The 26,952-nt window shown below is 39.3% G+C and overlaps 1 protein-coding gene across 6 annotated transcripts in view; it reads left to right on the top strand.

The window, feature by feature from the left end:
• Window positions 1-25,967, top strand: part of CLCN5 (chloride voltage-gated channel 5) — a 172,784-nt gene extending 146,817 nt beyond the window's left edge. For 4 of the 6 annotated variants that reach the window (XM_036917109.2, XM_036917111.2, XM_036917108.2 and 1 more), the window contains 11 exons: window positions 1,838-1,989; window positions 4,161-4,260; window positions 6,331-6,518; window positions 9,459-9,581; window positions 10,418-10,624; window positions 13,463-13,543; window positions 13,769-14,311; window positions 16,098-16,284; window positions 17,283-17,681; window positions 17,839-18,055; window positions 19,257-25,967. In XM_036917109.2, coding sequence (XP_036773004.2) covers window positions 1,838-1,989; window positions 4,161-4,260; window positions 6,331-6,518; window positions 9,459-9,581; window positions 10,418-10,624; window positions 13,463-13,543; window positions 13,769-14,311; window positions 16,098-16,284; window positions 17,283-17,681; window positions 17,839-18,055; window positions 19,257-19,347 — 2,288 coding nt within the window. In that variant the 3' untranslated portion in view covers window positions 19,348-25,967. Of the gene's footprint in view, window positions 1-297; window positions 416-1,837; window positions 1,990-4,160; window positions 4,261-6,330; window positions 6,519-9,458; window positions 9,582-10,417; window positions 10,625-13,462; window positions 13,544-13,768; window positions 14,312-16,097; window positions 16,285-17,282; window positions 17,682-17,838; window positions 18,056-19,256 lie in introns of all 6 variants that reach the window. The other 2 variants (XM_036917113.2, XM_036917112.2) reach the window with 1 other exon arrangement.
• Window positions 25,968-26,952: the final 985 nt, after the last annotated feature.

Here is a 26,952-nt window from a genome sequence, read left to right on the forward strand (position 1 = left end):
TGTTGTGGATCTTCATTTTGTCTTAATAGTCTTAGAGCTGGGAGCCTCATTTGCTATAATGTTAGACAGCTGTTGGATGCTTTAAAAATCAGTTTCACAAAATCCTGTTTAAATTTCTCCTGAAAGGAGCTCTCTTAAACCAGAGCACATTCTGTTGAAGCATTAACCTGCTTTAAAAAGTAAATTTATGGTTGTTTGGTGTCCTGTGTTCATGGCAGCATTTGTTTTGAGAATTGAAACAGCTTGGTTGTTTTTCACTCCTCACGTACTTATTTTCTTTCTGCCCTCATTTTCTAGCTGGCTGTTTCTCTCCAAGCTCTCAAACAACACACCAGCACAAATCTTTATCAGTATGGCACTGACATGATAGGAAATGCTGGGCTGGTGATTCAGCAGCCAACCATTTTACAGCCAGGTATGCTAGAAGATACGGAAAGGACTTTGGTTAGGGGTTTTAAGATTAACTTGTTCACCTCCTCTACTCCAGCCCCACCCCACCCCCACCCCCACCCTCAATATGATTTGGATTCTGCAAAGCTTTTCCTTTCAAATGTGTGTGTTGGTTGTGAAACGTATGCTGAATTAGGTATGTGAAAGTCTTAATTTGTAAACCAGGTTCAGTTTGGGTGTTAATTCAGATTTACCCCACCAGAGTGTTGACGTTGTCTGTTAGGAGTTTAGAGTGAAAATGGGAATACAGATGTGGGGAGGGGGTTCAGTTCAGGTCCTCTTTGGACTGCTCTGCAGAGGTGTTCATCACCAGTCTGTGTAAAGCTTTGTCCCTGCCAAGGTTGATGCTGCAAATGTGAGCTTTGGCTGATTGTGTCAATGATGCCATTACTCTGCATTTTTCCTCAGTGTGCATTTGCATAAGTTCCTGAATATTGTTTTACATTTTGTGTTTAATAATGAAATATTGTTCCACCAGAGGATTGTGGGAGTATTTTAGACAATTTTGAAGCAATACTAAGTAACCTTAGTTGAGTACGACTTCTGAGTTTGAATACTTCTCCCCCATTCCCACTATTCGTCAAACTTTGGTTCAGCTGATATTTACTGAATCTTGGATATGTGATAGGCACTGGAGAAGGTAGTGATGAATCAGATATAGGGCTGCCCTCAAAGAGCTTCTAGTCTGGAAAGGAAGATGAAGCATTTGCATAAGTAACTGTAATAGAAGTGCTAAAATTGGAGCAGATAAAAGACTGTGATGGTCAGGGAAATGGATGTGTTTCTTCCAGTTGAGGGATCAGGGAGGGACTTGAATCTCTACTTGGTAAAAGTTTCTACAAGCCTGTTACATAAGAGATCAAAGTCTTAAAACTATTGAAGGGAAATATGTACGTTCCAGCCAGCTTAACTCTTGAAGAGGCTGACATACTTTCTTTGCAGTCCCTTCTCAGGCAAAAGCCACCTCTCAGGGTTGAATCACTGCCTTATAAATGTAAAATGGTTTCTGATGTGATACATCTATGAAAAACTTTGACTCTCTCCTTTTTGTAACAGAAACTGAAATATCCAAGCTGCCCCAAGCTCCTGTCTTTTGTTTCAAAAAGTCCTTCTCTCTGCACTTCTGCTCCTGTCAATTTTCCTTTTGTATTGTCACTCTCATCCATCCCTTTCCATTTGCACTGCCTTAAAGACACTTATCATATTGTGCCTAGACCACAGAAACGTCTGAATGTGATGGATTTTCCCACCAGATGATTATGCTGCTTTCTCAGCACACCCTAACTGTAGTCCTCTGATGGTTTAAGGGCTCACCTTTTGATGCTCAGAAAGGAGGTCTTAAACATGTCTAGAATATCTGAAGTATTAATGTTTGTTTCCTATTCAGAGGACAAATCATACAATGGTGGAGGAATAGGTTCTTCAAATAGGATGATGGACTTCTTGGAGGAGCCAATCCCCGGTGTGGGGACCTATGATGATTTCAATACAATTGATTGGGTGAGAGAGAAGTCTCGAGACCGGGATAGGCACCGAGAGGTAAGACAAAAGATGGTACATGAGTAAGTGTCAGGAAGCACCAGGGAAGAAGTCAAAGATATGTATTCTTTGTATGTATGCATTCCTTCAGCTCTGGATACGGCTGAATCGGGTTTCTACTGGCAAAGTGGGGTTTTAGTTTTAAACTTATTTTTATTTTCGAGATATATTTTATATGATTTTTAAAATGATTTATATTTAATGATGATTTATCTTCATCTGTTAAAAGGATCCTTGTAGACCTGAAGTGAGTATAAGTATAAATGCCTTTGCAGGGAGGTGAAAACAAAGCTGGTGGTGGTGGGGGGAAACCAAAATAAATTTCAAAGATCTTTTATCCCCATCCCATCTTCCTTTTATGGTTTTCCCTTGAAGCAGGAATTTTAGAACTGAAAAGTAAATGGGCTCCTTTTAAAGGAATAGAAGTTAAAAAAAATATCAGAGCCGTAGTGTTTACTGAAGCATACAAGATAAACTCCCTGTGATGATAGATCTTATACAACCATAAAACCAAAGCAAATTTATGCATTCAACTCATACAAGAGCACAATACCAACCAAGTTCAAATGAAGGACATTCATTGAATTAGGTAATGGATGGAAAAGGTAGGGACCCAGTGATCCTGATGCAGTAGGTGATCCTCTGGTGAGACCTTTCCAGCCAACAGTAGGTATTATTGTTTTTTTCTTTCTTACTATTTCTGCTTTGACTCCAGATTTAAAATTTGATTAAGTGGGCCCCATTCTCTCCTGAGTTCATGATCCTCCTCTCTGAGCCAAGTCAATTGCCTGAGCAGTTAGGTTGAGATCGCTTTTCATTCAAGCTTTTTCCAGCTCCTCTGGTTTTCTCATGACCACCTGAAACCAGGGGTCAGGTTGTCCCAGGTACAGGTTTTGAGAAATTCCTTTGTAATCCATGGATTTGTGATAATCCCACTCAGTTTTCTTATCCTAACTAAAAACGATGCTCTCTGTAGAACATTCTGTGTTTTTCATAAGGTTTCTGCTATGTGGGAGCACACACATTTTCTTTCTATCATATCGATTCAGGTAGGCTTTAAAATTTAGAACTGTATGGCTCTAGAATTTCTGCTATTTGTAATTAATTCAGAGTTCAGTTTGTCATGAGTTGCTTATTGAACATGTTATGCACGTTGTGAAAGTCAGCTGTGATATGATGAGGACGTATTTCCCATTATGTTAAAATGCTTACATCTGAGACAAATTATGCCAATTAATAATAATTTGAAATCAATTCAAATGTGTTTATCAGATGTTCAAAGGGGACTTTTTTTTAGCATTAACTGTTCATGATCTGAGTGGAAACACTGTCACAGGGAAAGATGTCACTTTATCTACTTTCAGAACTGAAAATGGAAACGTAAAGTCATAGGTCAAAGTGAATTTTTAAACGCTCAAAATTTTTTATAATAATGTTTTGCTATTATTTGTGATGTTAATATAGATGGGGATGAGGTAGGTAAGTCACAGTTTCAAAGATAAGAAATAGAGGTACAGAGAAGGGGGAAGTGCCAATGACAAAGCTGTCAGAATGCTTGGTTTTGAGATGTGGGCACTAAAGGGTTTAATTGACAAGGCTAGGACCTAAAAGGTCAAACTGTCTCCACCTCTTGATAGCCTCAGATATTCCCAACAGGTTTTTGAAAACAAAGAGATACATCCCTGTTATCTATGGTCAAGGTACAGTTGGGGTTTGTGGGATCAAATCTTGGTGTTTGGCTGACCCTGAGGCACAGCGCAGGGTAGTAAACCTCAAATTGTACTTTCACCACTCAAATAAGCCCATGTTTGTTTTTTCCTTGAAGAACCTTCAAACTATTTGCTGTGCATCAAGAGACCATCCTTAGAATATCTGTGGACGGGGCTTGATGCTATAAGATGGTATAAGAAATTAGCAGCTGAATGGGGGAGCCTTGCATGAGGTACTTGCTGGCATTGCAATACTGTAGATCAAGGTGGGGTTCAGTAAGACAAAGTTCAATAAACGTCAGAGTTCTTGGTGATGTTGGTTCATATTATTTGAGAAGTAACTTCAAATTGGTCTCTGTTCCCAATGAACAGATTTGTCTTTGCCTTTCTTTATTGCACATTTTGAGGTGAAAAAGCAAGTGTGTATGTTGAGTATACCAGTGTTTTCTCATTTCTCCCTAGATTACCAATAAAAGCAAAGAGTCAACATGGGCCTTAATTCACAGTGTGAGTGATGCTTTTTCTGGCTGGTTGTTGATGCTACTTATTGGGCTTTTTGCAGGTATGGTAAACTATGTTAGTTTTCTAAACAAATCTCCTAAAATTGTGGTGTGCCCCTCCCCTAAGTCTTGGACTAAGCGTACTCATGCCCAGTTGTTAAGGATGCAACTGATATTACCTAAAGATATTCATGAACCATGGAGCATGAGATGATTGCGGCAAATGACCAATGGTTCATCCATAGCTGGGTTTCAAAAATTATCTAGGGCAAGGGTCAATGAACATTTTTTGTAAAATAAATATTTTAGGATTTGTAGGCCAGATGCTCTCTGTAGCAGGAAAGCACCCATACACAACAGATAAACAAATGAACAGAGATGTGATCAAGAAAAACTTTATTTACAAACATAGAGGCAGCTTTGACCCTCGGGCTATAGTTTGCCAACCTGTGGTCTAGGGTGTTGATGGGAAGAGGAGGAGGAACAGTAGAAGGGAAGATAGGATTGAGGGTGCCAGTGTTAGGTAGAGTAAGACGTGCACGCGTGACACTACCAGAGAACAAGCCAAACTCTGCATGTTCACATTAATTTTTTGAATCCAGGCAGTAAGTGCAGTAAGAGTTAGAAGGAAGAGAAGGCAGGGGCTGGAGTGGTCAAGAGTAGGCATCAAACAATGTGTTACATCTGACTGGCTTATTCTAGTATGTAAATAAGCTGTGTCAACACTTTCTGCACCTACCCAAACATATACATGACATGGCCTCCAGCCTGTTGGAATGTAGCTGTAATATATTCAACTTTTAAACATATTTCTTGTCACTAGGTGGCCAGTGAATATTTTTCTTTCCTTCATACACACAGGGTATTTTGTTTTTAAGCACTGTAGAGCAACAATAGAATCAGTGTGTTTGAATGCAGAAACAATCTGAGAATGCAGGGGCTGTGAATTTTATGTCTTTCCCTAAAGCACTATGCTAGACCATTTAATTTCTCTATGCCAGAGTTTTTTTATGTGGATGACAGAAATGATAAGAAGGCCAGAATCGAAAGTACTGTAGCTATCTTAACCCTATCAGTCTATTGACTATAGCACATAAATCCCCATTCACTATTCATTTTCTCATAATTTTCTTTGATGAATGTTCTGTATGTAATATTATTTGTGCCTTCTCACTAAGAAAACTTTCCTTTTCCCAGCTAGCTTCTTCTTCCCTGGACAAATTTTACCAGGTTTCCCCTACCCTGAAGAATAAAATTTTTTCCCTTGTCCTTGTTGCAATTTCAAGCTTCTGTCCCTTTTCTCCTTCCAATGGCCACCAGATATCTCTACAACTTCTACACTGAGTGCCTCCCCTTGAAATCTGGTTCCTAACAGTCACCTGAGATGGTTGCTCAAGGTCAGAAGGGACAGCATTAACACCTTAGACCACAGGTTGGCGAACTATAGCCTGAGGGTCAGAATGTTTATGTCCCAGGGTCAGGATGCTTCAACATGTCAACAGCTTCATCTGTCCTTCCTTGTACATCACAGTTTGTGCTTTTATAAATCCATTCCCTTAGCCTAGAATGCCCTTCTGCCATTGTTCAGACTGTCTAGCCCATGGAGCAAAGTCACTATCAGCACTGAGCTCTTCTTCCCTTACTTTCATCAGCTCACCTCCCTAAGTCTGCTCAAATAAATGTCATATAATATTCTTCAGTGTGGGGAAATTCACATTTTCTCAATCTTATTATATAGTGAGAATAAAATTATCTTTAATAAACTTGACTATCTTTATGGATCAGCAGTCATCAACTGTAAGTCAAAGCAGAGTCTTGGCCATGTAAATCAGCCAAAAGTCAAATCCACTCACCCCTTGTTCCCATCCAATCATTTTGCCCTAAATTTCTCCTATATATAAGTTCTACAGACACAATGTGTAATGCAGACAATGTTTTGCTCTTGTTTTTCCCTCTTGAACAGATATTTAATAATAGGTGAAATCTATTAGAGATAATAGGTAAAAATCAAGCAGACAATCAGAAAGAGGTTGTAGGTAGAATGGGAAGGTACATGATTGTCCATTGTTTTGATTCCTTTTCCCTCATTTTCTGTGACAACTTTCATCTTTCCTTTCCTCCCCTCAAATCAGGTTCCCTAGCTGGCTTGATAGACATCTCTGCTCATTGGATGACAGACTTAAAAGAAGGTATATGCACAGGGGGACTCTGGTTTAACCATGAACACTGTTGCTGGAACTCCAAGCATGTCACCTTTGAAGACAGAGACAAATGCCCAGAGTGGAATAGTTGGTCCCAGCTTATCATCAGCACGGATAAGGTACCATGTAGTGAAGGTTTCTGAGCCACTGACTTCTGTTCTTATATTTACTTCATTTCTTATACTGCACTGAAGGCAATTATGGAATCTTCCCCTATTTTCCTTTTCATGAAAAGAGGAACCTATGTCAGTGGCCTTTGTGGTTTAAATGCTGCCCTGTTTCCATCTCTTCTAACATGTGAAGTTGTTTGATGCTTACACAGTGACTTAAAATTTTTGCTTGTTTTAAACAAGCCTCTTGTTTCTTCTTTCTCAGTTGTTAGTACACAGGGTGACCAAATCTATCTTTCTCTGATACTTTCAGTAGAAATGTCAAGCCAGCCAACAGGTAGACTATAATTTCTAAGAAAGGATGCAATGGGTTAAAAATGAGTTTATTGTATAAACTCTAGAAGTTATTTTTCCCAGAGCATTGCATTAGAACATTAGTTCCATATCAAGGTGACAGAAACCCAGGAATAAAATAGCCCATAGTCCCATTTTGAGATTGCATCAATATTTTCATTTGCCCTTGTCTTCTAGCATATATTTTTTGATATAAAAAACTCATTTTTCAGTTCCTTACCTTTCGAGTACCACTTGGTTTGCATGTTAGATCGCTCCTACTAAAAACAAAAAACCCAAAGTAAAATAACTCTCAATTCCCAATTACCACTAAAAACAGGTACCAGTGTCAGCTCACTGCTCATCTACTCTGCTGGTGAAAGGAGGGGGAATAAGACTAGGATATATATTTGTGCCTTCAAAATTTATTTTTATATTTACTTTGGTCCACAAACAATTTGAAATGACACACTCACACACGCAGACTCAGTTAAGGAAAAAGAAGGATAGGGAAACAGTAAAGTCAGAAATAAGAGTGTTTATACACGTATATGACTGTACATATTGGCTTGGGGGAAGAGTTCAATAAAAGGTTTATATACATACTATCTTTGTGCAAGTGTTTAGGGCCATGCTCACAGTGGAGTAAGGTCAGCTTGCTAGAGGGTAAATGAAACCACAGTGTAAATGTTATATGCCTTCCCAGAATATCAGTTTTTCCTCAATATTTGGAAGAAAGTTTTTTTTTCAAAAATTACATTTAATTTAAAAATGCAAAATTCCCATGTTTGTAAAGATAAAACATAATCTCTATTTCAGCTCTGCACCTAGGCATCCCACCCACTACCCTGTCTCCTAGATTAGGAGTACTTCGGTAGAAATTTTGAGAAGCCCTGGAATTTAGGGTGAGAGTGTGTGTGTGTGTGTGTGTGTGTGTGTGTGTGTGTGTGTGTGTGTGTGTGTGTGTGTATGTCATTGCCTACTTTTTGACTCTTATTTTTGAAGTAATTATAGATAAGCAGGAAGTTGCAAAACAATACGTAGAGAGGTCCATGTACCCTTCACTCAGCCTTCACCAATGGTAATAGCTTATATAAAAATAGTGCAGTGGCAAAACAAGGAAATTGACATTGGTACAATCCACAGACCTTATTTCACCAGTTTTACATGCATGTGTGTGTGCACGTGTGTGTGCGTAGTTCTCTTGAGTTCTGTCACATGTAGACTTGTGTAACCACCACCACAATAGACATATAGAACTATTTTCCATCACCATAGGCTCCACCTGCCACAGGCCCTGTGCTAACCCTTTATGGTTGTGTGAGTGTGTTTAAGTGTTCCAACCCTAACTGTCAAACTGGATCTTGATATTTGCTCCAGTGATGAATTTCCCTGGCTCTCCTTTTTATGAATGACATCCTTGCCTGGGGAAAGAGTCTTCTAGGTTTTAGGAAGTGTTTTCCTGCCATGAACTTGGCCTCCAGGCCTCTGCCTCTAGCCAGTTTCAGCTACTTCCCCTTTCACTCTCTTCTTTCTTTGTTTCCCACCACTGGAGCCTCCCTTCCTCCCTTTACATTTGAAAGGCTAAGGAAGAGCAATTATGTGTTCCTTTGAGGGACCAAGATAATGGACAACCTGGGTCAAAATTAAAACTTGAAAAAAAACTGAGCATTTTGTTTCTCCTTATCTAGGTCAGTGAATTATTTTAATAATGTTTTCTGTTTTAAAAAGTCAAAAGGTTACTGAGTTTTGTGTTTCATGTAATTTGAGTGGGTTTCAACTTCTAATATTTCTATCAGCAAGCATAATATTTCCGATGTTCAAAGTAGCCTGTTTGCAAGGCATTAACTGTTTTCAAGCCTTTTAATGTTGGTGAATCCTTATTAGTGGTCAAATTAGGTTTGTTTTCTGGCATTTCATTATCATAGGGGGATCATCTCAAAAGTATATTCTCCTCATTTTAAAAATGGCTATTGCCATTTTTTTCTTTGGGCTATCTGGCATCTCACTGGTGGTGGTTTATGGTCAGAGCCCAAAACTTTCTATTGCATATACTTAATGCTGCGTCTGTGGTAGCAAAATTCTGTCAAAGATGTGGTGGTTCTTTACAGAGCTTAATTGTATATTTTAAGAAAAACATTTGGGAATTTTACATGCTATAACCTCCTGTGAGAATTAGAAAACAAGGTAGGTAGGCAGCCAGGCTGCACTTCAAATGTGTTAGCCAAGTTTCAGCTATTTGAATCGAAGAAGTGTTTAGAGTCTTACTAAAATTGACATAGAATTGTGTATATTTGACTACAAAACCTATCAGTACTCATACAGAAAGTGAATTTGCTTCGGGTTTTTCTTAGCTCTTCTGTTCTTGTCCATTCTTAGAAGCTATTGTCATGTTCCTTTGGGTGTAGCAAAGCCTCTCATTTCCAGGAGCAAGTGGGCTGGCAGTATATGAGTAGTTGCTTTGCTGACAACCTGGGAAGGAACATCTTGAGCGATTTAATATTCTTCTTTTTCCTTCTGACCTCCTCTTCTGAAAACCCATTACTCAGAAGAGCTGTATGCCTCATTGAGGCTGTCTGGGCAAAAACAAGCTTCTGTCTTTTTTCCTTGTTCCAGGGAGCCTTTGCCTACATAGTCAATTATTTCATGTACGTCCTCTGGTCTCTCCTGTTTGCCTTCCTTGCTGTATCACTTGTCAAAGTGTTTGCACCTTATGCTTGTGGCTCTGGAATTCCTGAGGTGAGTATCTAAAATGGTTTATAAATGGTAACAATAATGAATCCTTTTTGGTTAAAAACTCTTTAACATGTATTCCAGCATATACCACAATTTGAATATGATATTGGATCACATCCTGAGTCTATCTAGGGCTCTCAAGTGTCCTTCCAACCTGGGCCACCTAGACATTAAAGGGAGTTTATTCCTTGCCTCCTGTGGTGAACCAGGCCCCTGAAGACCTCCCCTACTCTCTACTCAATAAAATCCCAGCGTAGATCCCAAGATTCTGGTCTGAAAAAGTAGTGGTATTATCAACTCTGTTAGAACAGAAAAAATAAAACTATTTTGCTACATTTCCTACAATATGATTTGGGCTAGAAAAACAGTGATTAAAACCCTCTTTCTAATTACTTTTGATTTAGATTGCTTGACAGTGACTGAAACCACAAAGATTTTAGGTTACCCGGATGACCTTGCCCCTCTCTGTTTCCTGGTCAAGTCATAGTTATAAATTTCTTTGGCAGAGAATCAAGGCTATGCTACCCTGTAAGGATGTAAGTAAAGAAAACACCCTCCCTCTCTGCCTCCCCTTCTCCATATGAACACACTCGTACACTTAAGATACTCCCTTGCCCAGCAATCATGTGGGAGAAAAAAAAAAGAACATGAAAGTGTAAAGAACAGCTCTTGCTGTTTTGGGCCCCTGAACTCCCTCACAAATTAGGACCACTGTAGGTCAGGCATTTCTATGTCACCTCTACAAAAAGTGCAATTTCTAAGAAGAGGTCCAGATTATTGCTGCTTAGCCTTGTTTATTTGCTTAGTCTATATTCAATCTCTCTGTATTTGACCTGCAGATAAAAACTATCTTGAGTGGTTTCATTATTAGGGGCTATTTGGGTAAGTGGACCCTGATTATCAAAACCATCACATTGGTGCTGGCAGTGTCATCTGGCTTGAGCCTGGGCAAAGAGGGCCCTCTAGTGCATGTGGCTTGCTGCTGTGGGAACATCCTTTGCCACTGCTTCAACAAATACAGGAAGAATGAAGCCAAGCGCAGAGAGGTAATAACATATGGGCTTAATAGTCTCTTATTTGGTGAGAGCATAAATGATACAGTCTCAGGGATGAGAATGTGGGGGTTCTACCAATGTTAATTCAAGCACCCTTTTACCCAGCAGTTCCACCTCTAGGAGTTTAACCACAGACATCCTAGTATGTGTGTGCATGATGATGTAAGGGCATAATCAGCAGAACATTTGTCAACATCATGGAAAGCAGAAGCAATCAAAATGCCCATCAACTGGAGACTGAATAAACAATATTCTGTATGTACTCTGGCATACTATGCAGAAATGACAAAGAATGAGATAGCCCTATTATACTGACATAGAATGAGGCTATAAAACACCATTAACTTTGAAAAGACAATTTTGGAATAATGTGTATAGTATAATTCAGTTAATATTTCACAAAAGCATACATATATATATACACACACACCTAGAAAGAAAATGTCTCGAAAGTGGTTTTACCCCCAAACTGTTAAAAATGTCTACCTCTGGTGAGTGAGAAAGTGAGGTGGTAGTGATAGAGAAGTAAAGAGTTTAACTTTTTATTATATATAATTCTATACAAGTATGTGCTGTTTCTATTAAAAAATAAGTTACAAAATAATAGATTTTCTAAAGAATTGTTTAGTCCTGTTAAAAAATATAAATTCAGCATGTGTTTTCAGATACAGCTTTTTCATCTTTTATTTCCCACCTAATACCACACTGAATTCATTTTTCTCTGTATTGGCTTTCTCTCCTTGCCTTTTACCTCAACCCTGCTAAATTAGTCCCACTACAGCATCTCTGTAGTTGTTCTCATGTTTATGCAGTTTGTTAATGTACATGCTTTTGAGGAGGAAGAGCAGTTTTTAGAAAATAGTCCAAGTCATTGGTTAATTTTGTACAGCTATAATTAAGGATTTAAGAAAATAATGGTTCTTGCTGTATTTTCCTTGAATTATAAATAAATCACATATGGAATGGGTCAAGATGAAGGTCATTTCATTGGAGAGGGCTTTTCACAAAATTGGAACTGAGCAATCTATTCTGAAAACAAAATAAAACAAAATTAACCATAAGACCCAGGAGGAAACTTAAAAAAGTCGAAGTTTCAAATATGGAATACATTTTGATAGTTCAAGGGGGAAAGTTCCTGGCCAGAGAGGAAGGCTAGAAGGTGCGAGAGAGGGAGAAATCTGAGGACATTGTTTAGGTACCTGTCAAATGGTAGAGGGACATAACAGCAGTATTAAAGTGGTGAGAATGTTTGACAGCAATAATGTGCAACAGAAGTTAAAGAGATTAAAAAAACATTTTACCTGTCAAGAATAAAATGTTGATTGTTGCTGGCTTCTCATGGGTAGAGGTGACTCTGAAAGTATAGATTGCTGGTTACTTTCATTCCATAAAATTGGCAGTTTTGTCCAAATACGTCCTTATTATGTGAGAGAGGAGTTTGATTTGGCTGTTTGTACAGATGTCATATATTTCTCTAACTAGACTATGACTCTTTGAAACTTTAGTTTACTCCTATTGCTTATTTAGACTCTCCAGTTTTTTTCCTATTGTTCTCATCATTGGCAGCACCTTTTTTGTGTCCCAGAGCCTTGGCAAAGTGGGCAGATGGTTGGGGGTAAAATAGTGATTTGAGGAGGAAGGGCATAGACAGACTCCACTTTACAACATAAAATTAAAACAAACTTGTCACCTCGATTATTTCTTCTACCTCATAATTCATCCTAAACAGTCACTGAAATCCTTTTCCTCAAGGTCCATGTTGGCTGTCCTAATTCTTTTCAGATTAAAGCCTTTATAGTCATGAACTTCAAAGTTCTTCCCAACTAGCACCAGAGAGCTTACTCTTTCTTCCCCTTCATTTTCATGGGCCACCTTACACTTCTTGAGAAACCTGCCTATTTATCTGGCCAAGAGCTATTTTATTCTTCAAAAACTGTTAATTGTATTCAACTTTCTTTTCAAAATATTTCCTTGCTACCCGAAGTCATGTATCACTCCACAGCAACCTGAATCCAATGGAAGGACTTTATCCTTCTATTCATTCTGGTTTGCATGTCGTGCACATTTTTATATGGGCACATTTTATGCATATGCCTCCATACAAAAGTGCTGCTCTCTAAACATCACTTGCTTTCTTTCTCTACTCCCTTGTCCCTTCCTATTTCCTCTGACAGCTTCTTCTCTCCTTCTTCCTCTCCCTCCTAGCTCCTTCTCTTGCCACATCTATTAGGTCTTCTCTTCCCTTCAAAACCTATCCCCGACCTTACTTCTAGTTGCCTCCCTAATTCTTATTCCACAGGTCGCTAGGCATGAAGTAGGGCACCGGGTACAGGAAACCCTAAATACCTATTGTATGAATATTTGCAGCTCCTGAATAACTGTGAGTCAATTGTTACTTCAGTTTTCCTCATTAGAGCCTTTTTAAAAGCTCATTTAAAAAGTCACTCCTTCATGAAGAAAGTGCTGTGTTAGTACATCACTTGTAAGTACTCCATTTAGGTGGTAAATAGGTCGGCAAACTCAAATTCACTTACGAATTGGGAGTATTGGGAATGAGGGGGCATAATTTAGAATAAAGTACGTGCCTAGATTAATTACAAAGGAAAGGCCCTCCACCTGCTCATGCATGTGAACCATGTGTTCAAAATTCAGCATACAGTGTTTGCTCTCAAAATAATATAAATTGAACTTCATTTTTGATAAACTGGATATGGAGCATATAAAGGTTTTCTAAAAATGTTTTATAACCATTAACATTCCTTTTAAAAATGTGATTAAAGGGAGGAAAGTGGCATTATCCTATCACTAATTTTGAGGTTTGGATTGCAGGTCTTGTCGGCTGCAGCGGCAGCTGGTGTATCTGTAGCCTTTGGGGCACCTATCGGCGGAGTATTATTCAGCCTAGAAGAGGTAACTACTTTTAATTGTCTGGAGAGCACTCAGTGTCAGGAATTCCAGCCATCATCTATGTACACTGCAGTCCCAAAGTGCTCTGCCCAACTCAGTGCTTTATCACGTGACCAGACATCTCTGGACAGTTCACGTCCACAGCTCTAATTCCTGCAGCACCAGTTCTTCACCTCAAACAGTTTAAGCATATTGACTGAGTTTGCTTTCTCACCTTCTCTCTTACAGGTCAGCTATTATTTTCCCCTCAAAACATTGTGGCGTTCATTCTTTGCTGCCTTGGTGGCAGCATTTACTCTACGTTCTATCAATCCATTTGGGAATAGTCGCCTGGTTCTATTTTATGTGGAGTTTCACACCCCATGGCATCTCTTTGAGCTTGTACCATTCATTCTGCTGGGCATATTTGGTGGTCTGTGGGGAGCTTTGTTTATCCGCACAAACATTGCCTGGTGTTGGAAGCGCAAGACCACACAGTTGGGCAAGTACCCTGTCATAGAGGTACTCGTTGTGACAGCCATCACTGCCATCCTGGCCTTCCCCAATGAATATACCCGGATGAGCACAAGTGAACTCATTTCTGAGCTGTTTAATGATTGTGGCCTTCTGGACTCCTCCAAGCTCTGTGATTATGAGAACCGTTTCAACACAAGCAAGGGGGGTGAACTGCCCGACAGACCGGCTGGTGTAGGCGTCTACAGTGCCATGTGGCAGCTGGCCTTGACACTCATACTGAAAATTATCATCACTGTATTCACTTTTGGCATGAAGGTGAGGGGATTCTTTTGGTACTCAGTGGATGTATGTGTAGCTGTGGGTTTGGAGAGCAAAGCCAAGATACCATACAATTGTCATAGCTCATGTGGCACTTCTAACTTTACCCAACATTATCCCCCACCTCCCAAAGCTCTTTTTACTCACATATGTCCTCATAACTTCTTAGAAAATCATTACCTCTCTCTAAAGTTATCCAAGCCTAGTTTTAGGCCAAATGCAAACCTTAGTGATGACATTTTAAGTAGAAATGTGTTTTTCTTTCTGTGGAAAACATACTTTGCCCCTTAAAAAGGATGGTGAGGTATTTGTTCCAGTGCATTTTCTATTAAAACAGTATCTGGGTCACATTTTTGGTCCTTATAAGGTGGCTTTAGAGTTCACCAAGAAAGCAAAATATTAGGTTGAACCAAATGAAGCTGCTGATATTCAACCATTTTGGCAATTTCAAATGGTTCAATCCAATATATAGCTAAATGTATTTTTTATAGTTGTCATCACTGTCCAATTATTAAGAACTTCACAGATGATCCTAAATTAATATTTAAACTATCAAAAGTAGACATCAGGCCAGCATTTTATTTTTAATACCTGTTATTTCCATGTTTCAGAAGAAACCAGAAAGGAAATATTTATTTAGGTATTTTCCTCCTCCTTCCTAGGTTTTTGTTTTTTTTTTTTTTTTTTACTTTAGCACCCAAGCTACCAAGTTATTTCTCTCTATTCTCTGGGGAAATGAGATTCAAACCAGAAAATAAGAGACAGCAACTCAGTGTAGGCAGTACTGTAATCTCTGAATTGATATCCATCCCCCTCAACACCCTGGAAAGTTTTACAGTACCTCATGAGTTGATTTTCACCTTGTGGCTTCATTCCTTACTTTGAAGTAAATTTTCAGATCACTAGACCCACCCAGATTCAAATGTATTCCAAAATCAAACACAAGCTATTTTAAAATAATCTGCTGTTTTGATTATCCTTGTCATTAATTCCTCTCTTAGCACAGAAAATTGAGAGTTCACTTGATTATGCTAGGAGTCAAGAAAAAGAGTGGGGAGGTAGATGTGCACTCCTTATTGGATAGTCATGCAACGATAGTCACTACCTCATTTAAAAATTTTGTTTAATGTTTCCATATACTGTTATGAAATCAACTGAAACCTCATGTGCCATCCTTTTTGTATGAGCAGTGGGTAAGTTCCAATGCATGAGAGTGGTTATAAGCATTGCATTTAAACCCCAGCACCAGTATTTACTATATCTTGACCTTGGGTGAGTCACTTAACCTCTCTAAACCTTAGGTTCTCTATGATTTTGATATAATAACACCTATCTCTGGGTAGTTATAAAGAGCTTATGAATTTTGTCTGTAGAGCACCCAGCATAGAACATGATAGATGGTCAATAAAAGGTAATTGTTGTTTATAAGAATTCAGAATTGGGGAAAATGTCTGCATGTATGAGAAACTCCATATATTTTCCTTTTTCTCTGGGAAAGGCTTAATTTCTGCCTCCAGTTCTGTGTTGGTCTGGAGAGTGAAGGCTCTTGCCTGATGGACCCTGAATCAGGGTAAGCTTCTTTGCAGTCGTACTTGCCTGCACGTCCCAGAGAACCTCTAGTCCCTGTAGTGTCATACACATCTTTGCAGCCATTTAGTAGCATAGTGCATAGTTAAATTGTCATTGGTCTGTTTGCTTCGCAGAGGGTCAGTCCTCCAGCCCTTACCATATGCCAGGTGATCATATCATTTCTCAGTAACCATCTATTGTTTTCTCTTTGCAGATCCCTTCTGGCCTCTTTATCCCTAGCATGGCTGTTGGTGCTATAGCAGGTCGACTTTTAGGAGTAGGAATGGAACAACTGGCTTATTACCACCACGACTGGGCCATCTTCAATAGCTGGTGTAGTCAAGGAGCTGACTGCATCACCCCTGGCCTTTATGCAATGGTCGGGGCTGCTGCCTGCTTAGGTGAGTCATGTTTGCATTGATTTCAAAGAAGTTGCTACCAGATGACATAATACAGAAGTGTGATATTGAACATATTTGACTGTGGATTTTTTAAGTGACTATTATTTTAAGTTCATGTTGGGTTTGCCAGTTCCCAAGTGCTTTAAGAAAGCATTCTTTACCCTATGTTTACATTCCTCCCCTTTGAGACTAATTCTACTCTGAAATTCCATCAGACAGAAGAGATCATCTGAAATTTGGACAAAGATATTTGCAGAATAGTGTTCATCATGGTATTCTTTATAGTAGCAAAAAAGTGGAATCAACCCAAATATTCACAGAAAGGGACTGGTGTTAAATAAATTGTGGTACATCCACATATCATACTATGCAGCCACTGAATGTGATGCTAATATTTAACATCTTTAAATATAATGTTAAATAAATTTGTAATAATATACAGAATGTTCCCAGTATAAAGTGAGGGGAAAAGTATGGTGGGGAATTCAACATGTAATATGAGCCCACCTATGTAAAAATATGTATTTTTGCATAGTAAAAAATGTGAAAAAGTCATTCAGAGTTTTTACTCTCCTTATTTCTAGGCAATGAGCTTATTAATAATGACTTTATTTTATATACTTAAAAATACCTTCTGAATTTTCCACAATGGGCCTATGTATCCCAGAGAACCTCTAGTCCCTCTAGGGTTACACAAATTGTGGATATTCTGCAATTACTTTTATAATTGGGGGTTGGGGGGAGCAACAGACAAATAAAAAAAGAATCAAGAAAATATCTTGTACTTTTGTAGGTGTTATTTTGAGAAATCTGACTTAGGTCCATTGTAAACTTACTTTAATGCAGTTGCTGGGCTCTGTACAGTTATAGGTGAGACCTCCTTTTAGCAATGTTCCTGGTAAGTAAGCTTTTCCTAGATGGGGCCTGTTACAGGCCCATAATTATAATGAATCCTGTACTTTTTCTGCCTTCAGTATGTTGTGTCTGTTTCTTTACAGGCGGGGTGACTCGAATGACTGTTTCTCTTGTTGTCATAATGTTTGAACTAACTGGTGGCTTGGAATACATTGTGCCTCTGATGGCTGCAGCCATGACAAGCAAGTGGGTGGCAGATGCTCTTGGGCGGGAGGGCATCTATGATGCCCACATCCGTCTCAATGGTTACCCCTTTCTGGAAGCCAAAGAAGAGTTTGCTCATAAGACCCTGGCAATGGATGTGATGAAACCCCGGAGAAATGATCCCTTGTTGACTGTCCTTACTCAGGACAGTATGACCGTGGAAGATGTAGAGACCATAATCAGTGAAACCACTTACAGTGGCTTCCCAGTGGTGGTGTCCTGGGAGTCCCAAAGACTTGTGGGTTTTGTCCTCCGAAGAGATCTCATTATTTCAATTGGTAAGGATATTAAAAAGGAGATAATGGGATCCACTATGGAAATAAAGAAGTATGTGTGAAATGAGGGAAGACAGAGGGAAGAGGGGACTAGTTAGGGGCCAGAAGGATAGAACTAGCACTTCCATTTTCAACATTTTCCCCCCTACTTTTCAAATAGAAAATGCGCGAAAAAAACAGGACGGAGTGGTGAGCACTTCCATCATTTATTTCACCGAGCATTCTCCTCCAATGCCACCATACACCCCACCCACCCTAAAGCTTCGGAACATCCTGGATCTCAGCCCCTTCACTGTGACTGACCTTACACCCATGGAGATCGTAGTGGATATCTTCCGCAAGCTGGGACTGCGGCAGTGCCTGGTTACACACAATGGGTGAGAGCTGTTTGAAGACAGATTGTGGGAGAAGAGAGAATTGTAGGGAGAGAAAAAAGAACCCAGTTCACATGCACATTAGTAGCACTTATAGGCCTTTTGGAAGCTCTGAGATAAAGATGGATGTGTTTCTTTAATCCTCATAATTAATAGAAAAAAAGTTGGGGCAAGAAAGTGGGTTTCGGAGATGTGAACTGCTGGTTGTACATTATTAAGAACTCAGTTCCTCCCTCACAAAGGAAACAGCTGTGTTCTTATGAACAGGCAACCCTGAAGTTATAATGGTATTAGATAGTATATGTATAGTTTTTGGTCCTTACAGTACTTTTGTTATTATTATTGGATGGTGAGAAAACCAAGTTTCAGTGAGGTTTAAAGATTTACACAAGGGCCCCCAGTTAATATACAGTAGAGGCAGGCTTTAAACATAGGTTTTCTGACTCCCAAGGCTTGCTCTTTCTGGGATATTTTTTATCCAGCAAAGGGAGCCCTGCTATTTTTGTTGGAGAAGAGGGGAGGTTGGAGAGAAGAGATTTTTTTTCCTGAATGTAGTATGTTAATCCAGCAATTATATAAGAATTTCATCCCCTGAAATCTCTAAATGTTGTAACAGATGTCTTGCAGAATTTAAATCAATAAGAAGGCTTTCCTTAAATGATTCATTCAACATTTACTGAATCCCTACTCTTGTAAGAAGGTATTCCACTAGACTCTGGGGAGACGCAAAAATGAATAAGACCCTTCTCTGCCCTCAAGGAGTATGCAGTGTTATAGGGAAGCTAAGAACATATAAGTGCGTACAGCATGGCAGCAAACAGGACAAGTGCACAGAACATGCTGTTGCTGGGAAGAGGGCATAGGCCCTGTTGTCTTGTAGGATCAGGGAGGGTGTTCTGGAAGAGGAACATTTGACCTGGGTTGTAAAAGGCAAGTGACATTTGTATATGTAGAGAAGAATATTTAAACCAGAGGAAATAATGGGATCTGAGACCTAGAAGTAGATGTGTTTGACGCATATTAGGGACCCATGCATAGTCTCGTTTGTCTGGTATGTGTAACCTAGTCCTGTTATTTCATTCAGTAAGTGCATATAGTGTCCACAGACAAAGTTAAAAGGACTCAGGAGGAAAATTGTCACCTTTGAGAATGTTATTTAAACTACAGATTTATCTTTGTTTCGTTGTCTTGTTTTGTCTTTTAGGCGATTGCTTGGAATCATTACCAAAAAGGATGTTTTAAAGCATATAGCACAGATGGCGAACCAAGATCCTGATTCCATTCTCTTCAACTAGAATCACAGGGTTGTGCTGGATATAAAACAGGAAGGACATTGCAGACCATGGATATATTTTATTAACTGGGTACCCAAAATACATTTCCCATATTTGGATGGTGAAGTTATATTATGTGTTGTCTCTTTCCTCTGAGTTAACCAGTTGCACTACATAATCTCTAGAAATTAATCTTCTCTTTAGGAGAAAACACAGTTAGGCTTCTGTCATATTGTATTAGGAGGATTTCATGAAAGAGTAAACAAGATTGCTATGGTTTAATTCTTTTTCTTTTTTTAAGAGATTTTTAAAAAATTTAAAACATAATTGTTAGCCAATATGCAATTATTGAAAACTATGCAAAAAAAATTCCAACTGTCCTGACCTATAGCCTGGAGGAAACTCATGAAAAAGTCACTTTTTTTGGACTCTGTCATTGGTGGAAGATGAAGTGTAAACTAAGGGGCTTTGCTTCTCCAACCACAGAAAGGAAAGTCAGAAGGAAAATAGTAATGGTGTTTTCCAGACTGAAAATTCAGTTCAAATGTTGTTGTGTTCCTGTTACAATATTTAGCATTATGAGTTTGTGTATGTGTATGCTAACTTTAATATCTGATTATAAGACAGTGCTGCTTTGGTTAATCTCTCTAAACGAATTTAGAGGGGTTGACTTTTATAGCTTGCTTGTTCCTGGTACTCTTTTGAAGTGCACAAGATAAGTTCTAGAACTTTCTCCTTGTCTGCAAACGGGGTAATTTCCCAGAAGGCATTTGGTAGCTAGTTGACGACTCTGTCATGAATTTATTAGTAGCAAGAAATGATTTGTCCAGCTTCCTTAAATGAATGATTAGTTAAGTTCTAAGCAAAGTCAGTGATTAGGAATTTCACATTTTTATGAGGTCCCAACTAACCCTCTTACCCAGATGCCACCTCCATGAGTGATGGTGCTATAGGCTTCTGGAATGTGTAAGAATAGTAAAGGGAGCCAAGTTGGGGCTGCATACTGGTAAACCAAGGAAGACCTCGAGCTGTATCTGCATTCTAATGCACTCCTTCATAAAGACCACCAATACTAAAATAACCTCCTCCTACTGTAAAGAGTGAATAGAGTGAATAACAGGCCAGTGTTGTCCCTGTGAGCATGAATTTCAGCTTGGGGCCCGTTCACATATATTTAGTGCATTGGAACAAGATAGGCAGCTGGGACTCCCTTGAGGCTCCTTAGAATTCTAAATAAAATGTAGAACCATCTTAAGACCCAGGGGTGTGGACAAGGCCTGGTGATACCAAAGGTGCTTGTATTCAATTGAAAAGGTGCCTATCTCAATTTTCTACCACCTTTAGTGCAGCAGAAAACATCACACTGTAGGGACACCTGGTGGAACAGGCTACCACCATCATTCAGACTGTTTCATTTTCTATAGTTTTACCCACATACGGTTATTCCCCTCCATTCTTAAAATCTTCCCGCTCCTCAGTCCTGAATCCTTCCTTCAGGACTGAGAACTATGCCTGGTTAATCATTCCTATGACAAAAAAAGTAACTCCAGGGCTAGTTAAATTGTAAACCAAGGCTCAGCAATGTGATGGCATGTGGAGCAGATGTAATGCACAGCCATTTGCTTTGCTCTGTAGCTCAGTTGCTGCTGCCATGCCTCCATTTCCACACCAATGCACACAGCAGCAAGGCTTAACTGCCATGGGTGAGGGATCAGCCTTTCCCACATTTCAGGTCTGTTCCCAGCACTTCCCACCACCCTTCCAGCCCAGAATCAGCAGTCACGTGGTATATCCTCCCTGACCCACCACCTCTCCTCCCAAACACCTCAGTGCACCTCATTTTAAAAGTTGCTGACCCCTGATTCTAGGATTTTCTACCCCTAGTTCTCATCTTTCCAAAATCTGAAATTCTTTGATTGCCCAGAACTGGGTAGCCAAAGCTTATTTTGATTTTTATCTTAAAAATGTCAAATTAGTCATTAGAGTTTCTCTTTTTAAGTATATCACTCTAGCATTTTAAAGAAAAAGAAAAAAACAAAAAACTCTCTAGGTTATATTAGACCATAGTTATGACTCAGTAAGTTTATATCTTTTGTCCCTTCCATCCCACTGATTCCCTCACACAAGATGAGGCTGTTTGTCTGACCGACCACCCAGTAGTGGAAATCATTCTTATCTGTGTATTTCCGGTTCACTACCTATCTTATTAGCTGACCAACTAAAGTTTGCAAAACAGAAAGTGTTAGTATTTCTGATATTTGATGACAGTGAAAGGCTTGGTCACATTTCATAGTGCAACAGTGATATGGAGAGTGTCTAAGCTTGCCTTTGTGTTTCTTCTAGTCTCAGTTTTTTATTTTAGACAGATGAGCCAGTGTTAAGGTACTACTTCAGATAATAAATTCAAGAAACCAGGTAACACTGTGCCAAGGTATACTTTCCAGATGCTAAGCACCAGTTGGCCCTCCAGAGAATAATATTCCTTTGATACCTCACTCCTGATAAATCTTATGCATTAACCTCAGCTTCTCAGGAATCCTTATAACTCATATGCTGAAAGTAACTGTAGAGTATGGTATCCATTATCTGTCTAATCCTATGGTTTGGCTCAAAGGTTGGCTAATTGTGGCTAGAGCTCTCTAGTAAATTGCTAGCTCAGCACCTTAACACTCAGAGTTTCTTGTCTTGAGGCAAAAGAAAACATTCTTTATGCCATTGCAAATTCAGCAGTTGGATATACTTAACCAATAAACAAAGTCAATATAGGGAGTAGCCTCAAATGGCCACACATCTCAGTGGCAAAAGACTAGATAATCTGTGATTTAAAAAATTAATATGAATTGAGAGACTAGCCTATTTTGATATTTAAAAAGGAAAATTGCCTGACATAAGGGAAGGATTTACAGAAGAATGCCAATAAGTGCTTCAAGAGAGGATTTTCCAGGGAGAAAAGATCTGGTAGACATCAGCCATGAAAGGAATCAGAGTTTATAGATTTGTAAAAGTGTAACTGCTACATTTTGTATCTTCAAATCTTCAGTGTGAAGAATGAAAGAAGTTGAAACAGTTCATGCATGATTAGTTATACCATTGGAGAGGAGAAACAGGGGACTGAAAATGCCAAAATAGTGGCCACTTTCAAGATCACTTCTATTTGAATGTTCAGATACTCTCCTCTTTTCTGGCTCTAGCATTCTTCTGGCTTAGTCCACCTATGGAGTAGAGGTGATATAATTCACAGAACACATATCCTCTGGTAGATAATCTGACATTGATGAAACTTGGATTTGCCAGTTGGCAGAGGAAATGATTAATCTGCTGATTGAACCACAAAACAGTTCAACTGTTTGGCACCAGACGCTGAATCTGAGCCCTTTACAGGAAGGGCAGAGCGAAGTATAAATTTCTCTAGCAAGTCTTCAATTCTGTTTGAACATGAAGATGAAACAGTTCAGGTGTGGGGGGAGCAAATATGTTTTTAAAAACATAGCGTGCCATAGAGTCCATCATGGAAAGTAATCATTGCTGTATGTTTTAAATATTTGAATCATCTGTCCTGGTTGGGCAGGTTTGTTTTGTTAGGCGAAGAGTAGGAAGGTATATACCTGTTACCCACAGTATTCTGTTTCTGTTTTCATTTTTTAAAAAATAAGTCACAAGGAATGCCATTTTTGAGGTTTAATTTTTAATAGTGATAGTGAAGACAATGTCGAGAATTTAAAAGAGCCAGTGTGTTTTATATTGCCAAAGTACTTGCTGATGACTGACTACATTGTACTGTGAGGAACTGGTTCACCTGTACTGGATCAGAGCCAAATGCAGGCCACTGATCAGTTCAGAGAAAGCAGAAGGGCATCTTTTATGGTGGTACATAGAGTATTGTGCTCCTAAAATCCTGAAAGACTAGAAATTTAGAAAAATTAGGAATTTAGGAAGAAAATGGAAAGTAGAATATTGAGTTCTTTAAAAAAATATATATGTCTGAATATGTGGTCTGAACTTAAGTGTCCTAAAACTTTGATTTTTTTTAACCATCTCTGGGGGGGCCTAGATTCCTTTTAGAGACATATTGGAAAGTTATGGCAGTGGAAAAGCCCCAGTAAGAAAATATATGAGTTCTTGTAAGGTGGTGGGAAGAAGGCTATCCCATGCCCCAAGCCATATATCCAGGGATATAAAAACTGCTTGAACATGTGCTTTGAGGGGAGAAAAAGCCAAGCGGTCTCCCAGAGACCAGGCTTTCCAAGCAAATGAGAGGTTCAAAGCAGCATTATGCTGGAGGCAGTCTATTTTTTATGGAGAAGATTGACATAAAATGAGACATCTTTTCATGAAGGTGGGCAGCATCTACTGCCATTGCCTAAGTGATAAGCTTTAAGTAGATTGTCTCAAATTTTGATAGCAAAATTTTTTTAATGTATATTTTTAGCCTCCCTAATATGTACTTGCTATGTATAAAAAAGAAAAAAGTGAGAGTTTTGCAGATCACAGCTCATGGAGCTGTGTAAATTCAAAGTGAAATTGACATAGTAGACCTGTTGGTGACCTTTGCTCTACCTCAATTTCAGTTGTTTGCTCCAAGGAGAGAAGTTCTTGGAATGGTTGGCGTTAGCAACTTCAAGTTATTCCCCAAATGGTTGCTGGCCACAGTCTCATTTCTAAATATCTGGATCTGAACAAAGTTTTATATTAATGAAGTGAACAAAATTGGTTTCTCCACTATGTAGTTTGATTGTGCCAGATCACCACAAGGAGGAAGAAAGGATATGATGTGCAGAGTTTGCATTTCTTGGATGGGACCCTTCAGGTCACCCAGCCTGATCCTACTGTCATAAATTCCTACCTCTAAGTTCCTGCCAAAGGGTCTTCAGCCTCTGTGTGCACACTCATTGAATGAATAGTATTTAGTCTTGCCCTTTAAGGAGAAACAGCATACAGTGGTATAAAAATACGAGGGTTTAAAAAATTATCTCTTCCCTCCTTCTCTCTCCTTCTTTCCTCCTCCTCCCCCTTTTTTTTCTCTCTCTCTCCCTTCCCCATGCCCTAAATTCAAAATCTTCTCAACTGTTACAGACATGTTGTTTGGATGTGGACTTTGGCAGGGAAAGAAAGGATTGTTTTGAGAACAGAGAATGGAAGACACTTCGGAGTTGATAGGGCCAACGGCACTCTGTTGTACTGTAGGGGCTAAAGCCAGTGGCATGTGTTGGGAGTGTCGAGGGCCTTAGCATCTCAGGGCAGGCATATGAAGTATTTATTGCTAAACCTTGTCATTATCTACTGGTCCAAGTCCATTGAAAGTCAGAGACAGTCTAGGATTTGGTGAGCGAAATGCCATCTAGCAAAATGGGCATGAGGGAGTAACCAGAGATGGTTTTATTGGGGTGGGAATGTTTGTCCTCATATTGAATGTACCTCAAAATATATGGTCCTTCAAGAGTGCTCCTTTTCCCTCCTCCATCTCACTTTATCCTTTCTGTTTTTCTTCCATTGCCCTCCCTTTTTAGTACTTAGCTTTTTTTAAAATAAGTATTTACTTTATTATTGTGTATTTGGTCCTTTGGGACTATGTAATGATCAAGAATTTCATTTTAGATGAAAAATGATGTTTTAATATGTTGTTCTTTTAAACTGTCTTTTGAAGCTATGCTGCTAACCAAGTATAGGCCAGGAAGTGTTGGGCCTGACAGACAGCACCCTGGTCAGACCACCTAGGGATATCGATGTTGTAATGGTGACTCCTCATTTGACCAAGGCCAGCCTCCTGCTCTTGCCTCTCTCCATTCATTTCTGGCTATGGGAAAAATACCACCCACTGGGTGAGCCAATAGGACCGGGAGGAGCAGAGGGTCTGGGTTCCAACCCATGGGCCACTATATAAATATCTCTGTAACATGCTCGTTTGTAGGGCTGGCTCCAATTGTAGTAGCCAAAGAAAAGCTATCTGACTCGACATTCTAGTTCCTGAGAGTTGGTAAAAGTTCAACTGATGCTAATGTATAGACATCAGCAGTAGCTAGGCATCCAGAAACTAGCATCAACCAAAGCTAATAGAGCCCGAGTTTCTGCAGGAAGCTTGGTGCTGAGCTATTAACAGCAGTTATTTATCTGAGTGTTGCCAACCCTTTAGTCATGCTTTCTTAGCTTTATTCTAGCTGTTAGAGGTGTTGGTCCCCATTTGTAGGCACAGTCTGTATCAAGCTGTGGCTCACTGCTCACTTCATTCTGCTTCCTGGTCATGCATAGTAACATAGTCTAAAAAGGAAGACATGGGCTGGGGAGTTAGGAGACCTGGTTTCTATTCCCTATGCTCCTACTAACTTGCCTTGGGATCTTAACCACTCTGTGCCTCAGTGTTCCCATCTGCAAAATGGGGATAATGTTAATTGCCCTACCTACCTCACAGGGTTGTTGTGAGGATAAATTGAGACAATGAATGGAAAGTACCTTGAGAAGTGCTATGCAAATTGTAAGAAATGGAAACAATCATGTTAAAGGCAATGGAATAGACATTGCTAGAAGGATTAATGGGATTGTCCAGCCCTTTCTCTGTGGCTTATACCCAGGTCACCATTGCTTTATACATTTTCACTTAGCACAGATTTGTATTTATGCATGTAATAAAGCACAGCCTTATCCAACCTGGTTTCTGATATGTTTTTGAAGACCCTAAATTTTGTAGCTCTGGATCTGATCATAAAAGCAGGGGATCAGGGTGTGGGATTTGAGAGAGATTAGTGTAAAAGGCAGCTACAAACTCTTACTAGCAGACTCACTTATTAAAAATATTTATTAAATAATTATTTCTACGTTTTCAGATTCAGTAATACTTTTTACAATAAGGAGACAGATGAGAGGCAACATGCATTTTCTGAGAAATTCCAGATACCTCATTCCTTATGGCTATTTAAGAGTTCCTGTCTCACACACTTGTGATGCTTTCCTGATGACATGAGAATTAACTGGGAGCTGTATTTTCTTCTCTTTTCGAGCTTTTAATGATTTAAGATTATGGGTTTTACCAGGCGTCTTACCCACAGTCAGTTCTTATAGGGAGTAGGGTGGGTGTTTGAAGTGTTTGTCCAGTTAATAGTAGGATTAGTAGTACCCTCTTTGTGGAGTGATTGGATTAATATGCCTTCTGGGGAATACCCGCTCAAGTGACCAAGGAGGTGGGCTTTCAGGGACGTAGTCGAATATGCAAACATTTCCTTTTCACATCTCTCTGGAACACAGAAAACAAAGGAAAGCTATACATGGCTTTCCTACTTGCTCACTATTTTCCTGCATCTGATACCTCCTCCCCTGTCCCTCCCCCTCTCTGTTAGCCAGACCACTAGTAAGGCAGTTTACTGCATCCACGTTTTTGTTGACATTTGACCATATCGGCACTGACGTTGACTTGGTATCTTATTTCTATGAAGAACTTTAATGCCTTTGACCTACTTGGTATCATTTCAGAAAGGACACCAATATGTAAAAATAACTCCCTCATAAGCCTACAGTTCCACAAAGAAATTTCAGGTTTTGATGTTACTTAAAATTTTACTGGACTCCTTCCACATTATTGCCATTCCTACGTCTAAATACCTTTTGATAAAAAACAGTATGTCTAGCTGTTACCAA

The sequence above is a fragment of the Manis pentadactyla genome, chromosome X, assembly GCF_030020395.1.
Source record: "Manis pentadactyla isolate mManPen7 chromosome X, mManPen7.hap1, whole genome shotgun sequence".
Classification (NCBI taxonomy): domain Eukaryota; kingdom Metazoa; phylum Chordata; class Mammalia; order Pholidota; family Manidae; genus Manis; species Manis pentadactyla.